Source organism: Trypanosoma cruzi, genomic scaffold, assembly GCF_000209065.1.
Source record: "Trypanosoma cruzi strain CL Brener 1047053516811 genomic scaffold, whole genome shotgun sequence".
Taxonomy (NCBI): Eukaryota; Euglenozoa; class Kinetoplastea; order Trypanosomatida; family Trypanosomatidae; genus Trypanosoma; species Trypanosoma cruzi.
This window is the reverse complement of record NW_001849194.1, coordinates 17491-22951: the sequence shown is the minus strand read 5'-3', so window position 1 is coordinate 22951 and position 5461 is coordinate 17491. Positions and strand designations below refer to the sequence as shown.

Below are 5461 nucleotides of genomic sequence, written 5' to 3'. Positions count from 1 at the left end.
CTCTTTCTTGATGCCTGGGAGCCGTGTGGGTCCACAATCGTTGTGTCTGAAGGGCAATTCGCTTGAGATGGAATTTCACGGGCGTATTGGTGACATCTGCGCGGAGGTGTCGTGCCAGGCGGGGACTGTCCGTGTTCGGTACCTTGGTAATGATGCGTGGCACTTGTGTCCAGAAGGCGCGTCACTGACCCCAAAGTTGCCGTTCATTGGAGGCCAAATTTTATGCCCAAGGGCCGTTGACGTATGTTCCCAGCTGTCTGATACATCCCCTGGCGAGAGCGCACATGAGGAGAACCAAGATGAAATTGACACCCCCCATAAGAGGGAGGAAAAAGGGATGGATGACACCTCTGCTCCTGCAGAAAAAAAACATGATGATCGCAGGAAACGTGAACCGAGTCTACTTGAGAAAATGTGTCGGCTGCTGGGAATCAACTGTCCTAAGATCAATTGGAGAAAGGTCTGGCCCTTCTTTTCCTCCCGTGGCATGGGGTAATAAAGCAGTTTTCTCTTTACTGCCGTTGCCCCATGGATGCATTCTTGTATATGACCACATCAATACAACAAGTCATTTTGTTGTTGCTGTGAATCACGCCGGCACCCACGGCCAATTCCTTTTCTTTTTCCGACTATTTTTCTGCAATTCTTGCTTTTTTTTTTGCCATGTGCGCTTTTCGGCGTGTGTTTCTGAGCTGTGGAATTAATATTGTTGCATGTTTGAAAGAAATTTGTTTTCATTGTGTGTGTGGGGGTCCTTTTTTTTTCTTTTTATGGAAACAACAATGTTTTGCTTTCGACCCTCCCCAGAAAGTATGATTTGTGGTGATTCGATGTGCGAGTGGAAGTAATAATAATAATATACATTGAAGGAAAATGTTTTTTTTGGTTGTTGTTGTTTCTTTTATCCTGCTTCCCAGGTATACGAAAAACTCTGACGTAGTGATCGGAATGGCCCCACGGAACCGAGGAAGCACTTATTTATGGACAGAACTGCTTAGCGGAGTCCGGACTACTTGCTGCGATCGCATCCACCGGGAGAAAAGGAGATTCACGTAAAAAAAAAAACAGTTGCTGCTTTACTTTTAACTTTTTTGTGCCACATGAAAAATCCAAACGCTTTGCAATATAAAGCACCCATTTTTTAACGGTGCGTCACAATACATCCCCGCTGCTGCTGCTGCTGTGCCTTCCCACGTCCTCTCTGCCCACCAGCCCATCACCCCCACCCTCTTCTCTCCCCTCCGACTGCCCCACTAGTCTCCAAGGCATTTCACAGGCAACAACCGAGGCAATGCGCCGCCGCCGCACCATGACTGTCGTGGTCGTCCTCCTCATCCTTCTCTGCGGGGAGGATGTCCGCGCCGACTACTCGGTGCAGTTGGCAACGACGGCACTGTACTATGCGAAGGCAGCGTACTGCAAGGCCGAAGCCATTTCCGGCTGGACTTGTGCCTCCTGCGCCAGGAACCCGGGATTGCAAAGGGTGCGTGTATTTACGAATGCCGAGCACAGCACGCAGGCGTTTGTGGGCGTCAACGAGAGCATGATTGTGGTAAGTTTTCGCGGGACAAGGGATGTTACTAATTGGCTACACAATCTGGATTTTATTTTTGCTCCGTACACACACGATGGCTGCGTTGGGTGTCTTGTTCACGCCGGCTTCAATTGCGAATTGAAGTCATTGTGGACGGAGATGTGGGGGTACCTACAGGAACTTGTTGCGGGGAAAGGAATCGAGGGAATTCTCATCACTGGACACAGCCTTGGCGGCGCCATGGCTACACTCGCTGCTGCCAATTTTATGTCGCAGAATTCGTTGTTCCCCAGTGCACTGAAGGTTTTGCTGTACACGTTTGGGCAGCCGCGCGTGGGAAACGAGGCATTCATCAACTGGCTTCTTGCATCGTTTTGCCGCGGCGGCCATGAGTCGTACCGCGTGACGCATAAGCGGGATCCTGTGCCCCACGTTCCCCCCATGTTCGTTGGGTATTTACACCTCCCCAATGAGGTATGGTACGACAATGACGGGGACACGGTGCACAAGAACTGCAATGATGTCTTTGGCACACCGTGTTCTGCTTTGACCACCAAGGAGGACCCCAATTGCAGTGGCAGTGTTCTTCCCATTAAAGTTGAGGACCACCTGAAGTATCTGGGTGTGTGTACACGCTGTTCATGCGATCCCGGGGAAGCAATGAGCGACGAGGAGCTTCGCCTCCCACCCGAACTTGAACGGATTGTTGCAATGGACTACGTTTATCAGCAATCGAGAAATATGAGGCGTTTTCCGTTTTCCTCACGCTTTACAAGGAGCCTTGAAGCCCGCAGAAGAAAATGAGTATTTCTCAAAAAATATATATATATTTTTATAATTTGCTAGCGAGTAATTTTTATTGTCTAGGAGGGTGTGAGAAGAATGATTGGGAGGAGAGGTTGCGAACCGTAATTTAATGTATATGTGTATATTCTGCAAAAAATAATAAACACTTCTTTACGACACCTTTCTGTCTTGTGATTTTTGGGAACGCCGCGACTTTAATGGCTTTAGGGAGCCGGCAGCGGCCGGATAATTTTTTATTTTTATTTTACCTTCCCACCCGCCCATTTTTGATACCCGCCACGCAGCGGGGTGTTGTGGCTGCAGGACCCCAAAGTCTGCCACCTCGTAGTTAATAAATAAATATATTCTCAGATCCTAGCTGAGTACGAAAGTTCAAGTGAGCGGTCAAACGAATTCATATGTATTGAATTAGAAGAAAACAACATTTAGGCAATTAACTGCTTCTGCTTTACATTCCTTTTTCCCTCCTATCTTGTTTGGTTTCTATAGAGATAATTTCAGGATCCGGCCAGCGGCCCAGAGGATTATGCTCTTTTCCCTTTTCTATTTACGGATGATGCTGTTTTCTATTTATTTATTTTGTTTACTTTTTTTTTGCGGTTTTTTGTCTGGAGTTGGTGAACGGTGTGTTTCTTTTTGTTTTCTGTTGTATTTCCGACCGGTTTGATATCCATGGGGTTCAGTGGTGGGGTTTGTTGCTTTTTTTTTATGTGTGTGTGTGTGTGTGTGTGGATGCCTTTGTTCCTTTCTGTCTACTTTTGTGTGTAATGCCTCACTGGACTTTCGTAGAGGTTTTGTGTGTGTGTGCCGTGAGGCGCAGAGCCACTCACTTTTGGAACCGGGCGTTTTGAAGGGAGGCGAAAAAGGGCTGGTGCGGCATTGATGATAGCCAGGATGCCCGAAAGGCTAGTGGGCGCTAGAAAGGATAACAGCCCCTGCATCTGTGGAGCCGTAAAGTATGTGTTTAGCTTTCGGCGGATGGAGTGGGTGGCGACAAGTACCAACGTGAGGGTTTTGACGCCACTGAAGGCAGCCGCCAAGGGTGGCATGCGTGTCTGCTATGATGTGGAGGAGGTGGAGGAGGACGGTAGCAGGACCCCATGCGTTGCGAAGCTTTTTCTAAGAAATATATCCGACGTGGTTGAAAAGGACTACTTCAGTGAAGGGGAAGCGCAGTGCATGTGTGAGCAGTTTGCAAATAATTTTAATAAAGCCACATTTACAGGCATCGAGAGGCCACATGTTTCCTTCTTGCAGTGCCAAGTGCTGCGAATCCCGAAGCAAAACATTCCGGCGGAGCATCGAGATGCGCAGCATGGTTTTTTCTCCTACAAGACAACCGACACGAGGGAGGTCATGTTCGTCATGGAGCCCAGGCTGCATGGCCATTTTACAAAGTACAACAGCAACTTTGGCGAGACTTACGAGGGCGACAAGCACTTTAAAACACCTTCACAGATTCAACAGCGGACACGCATGTTTCTTATTGCAGAAGCCTTTTCTCACTTCACTCTTGCCGAGAGCGGCGGCTCCATGTTGTTGTGTGACCTTCAGGGCGTCAATGATCTCTTCACGGACCCACAAATCCATACCGAAGACGGCAAAGGGCTGGGTCTGGGCAACATGGGGCACGAGGGCATCGAAAAGTATGTATTGCGGCATGAATGCAATGAATTTTGTCGGGCTCTTGCACTGAAGCCGCTGGATGGGATTCGTCCACCGAATGGCAAGGAGTCACGGACGAACAACTTCTACGTGCGTCTGAGGGCTCAACTGCAACAGGACATGGTGCCCCTCTCCAAACCCATTGGGGAGATGACAGAAGAGGAACAGATTGCCCACGCCATCAGGCTATCGCAGATTTCCCACTAGGTGCGGTGTGGCCTGTTTCTTCATTGCTCCAGCGGATTTTGCCGGCGCACATTTTCCGTCCCTTTTCTTTGCTTTTCCTTTCTATCTCTGAGCAGGGTTGCAGAAGACGGCACGAGAAGGGAAGCGGAGAACACAGCAGCACAGTTGGACAAAACCCTGCATGGAGCAAAACGACAGCGGATGCATGCAGAGCAGATATTGGTCGCAGTAATTTCCCTGCAGTACCACGTGCAGATGCGTGGGTAGTCACAGCGAATGACGAAGGCACTCTCTCTCCCACAAACACGCAGAAGTGTCTTTGGGAACATAACGAAGAAATTTGCGTTTTATTCCAAAAGAAAAGGGGAATAAGGGCGGTGCGTGGATTTTTATGCCGCTGCTACCGCCACCACAGCAACAACAAAGACACATAATCTCTCACCCTTCGCCCGTGGGTCGCTGACGTCAATCAAAAAGAAGAAAAAATGGATGAAAGGGGCGGCGTAACGGGGACTGAGAGGAGGAGGAAAGGCACAACAAGAATCCGCTCCGACCGCGCCTCCGTCTTTCTTGTTTCTTTGTTACATGCTTACACCTCCCTGCTGTGTCTGTGACGAGCGTCACCGAGGGCGGCTCTGGCTGCCTCCTCTTCTCTTGCTCTCTCGGTACTCCCCGCTTCTCCCTCACACTTACTGCACACTCTCCTCTCCCGCCTTCTCTCGCGCAGGTGACGCAGAAAAGAAGAACACGTCCAAGGCTGGAATAAACGAGTAACAGAGACATGCGTCGATTTGTGTCCACCGTGCTGCTTTTTCTCCTTTGGCTCGCCGGTGGCCCCTGCGCCCTCGCGGAGCACCGCTGCATCTTTGACAAGGTTGCCTTGAATTTGTCCCAGCTGCAGACCGCCGTGGTGCAGGAGCTCCCACGGGGAAGAGCAGGCGCATGGCAGGCGTACACCGTGTCCACCCCTGACTGGGCGCCGATCCGGATTAAAGTGTTTGCGGAGGATCTGAAGGACACAAGGAAGTACTGCACGGTGCGGGGAGACGTACGATCGGATTTCACTGGGGGCAGGGTTTTGTGCCGGCGGCAGGATGTTCTCACGAAAGAGAAGATGAGGATTATGGTCAACAGGCTGCTTCCCGAGGCCGTCAAGCTGCACACGGAGCGGCTTTTTGTGCAGCCCGTCAGTGGCGTCTTGAGGTTGCCAAGGTTCAAGCTGGGAGTCTGCGGCGAGTTTACTGTCCCCATCGCGCACCACTTGTCGGG

General features: G+C 50.2%; 4 protein-coding genes across 4 annotated transcripts, besides 5 other annotated features; all 4 read left to right on the top strand.

Moving 5' to 3' along the window:
• Positions 1–496, top strand: Tc00.1047053510681.41 (surface protease GP63, putative; the record flags this gene model as incomplete). Its single annotated transcript, XM_799140.1, has 1 exon — positions 1–496. A coding segment is annotated over one exon (496 nt), but the record flags the coding sequence as incomplete, so codon positions are not given.
• Positions 1–5461: a sequence feature (heterozygous, non-Esmeraldo-like haplotype).
• Tc00.1047053510681.30 (lipase, putative) lies at positions 1292–2338 on the top strand (the record flags this gene model as incomplete). Its single annotated transcript, XM_799138.1, has 1 exon — positions 1292–2338. One exon carries the CDS (start codon positions 1292–1294, stop codon positions 2336–2338), a length of 1047 nt encoding a protein of 348 aa, XP_804231.1.
• Positions 2348–2375: a sequence feature (AT_rich).
• Positions 2400–2869: a mobile genetic element.
• Positions 2567–2588: a sequence feature (AT_rich).
• Positions 3051–3072: a microsatellite.
• Tc00.1047053510681.20 (myosin heavy chain kinase A, putative) lies at positions 3224–4213 on the top strand (the record flags this gene model as incomplete). Its single annotated transcript, XM_799137.1, has 1 exon — positions 3224–4213. One exon carries the CDS (start codon positions 3224–3226, stop codon positions 4211–4213), a length of 990 nt encoding a protein of 329 aa, XP_804230.1.
• On the top strand, positions 4974–5461 carry Tc00.1047053510681.9 (surface protease GP63, putative; the record flags this gene model as incomplete). The annotated part of the gene is made up of 1 exon (XM_799139.1): positions 4974–5461. A coding segment is annotated over one exon (488 nt), but the record flags the coding sequence as incomplete, so codon positions are not given.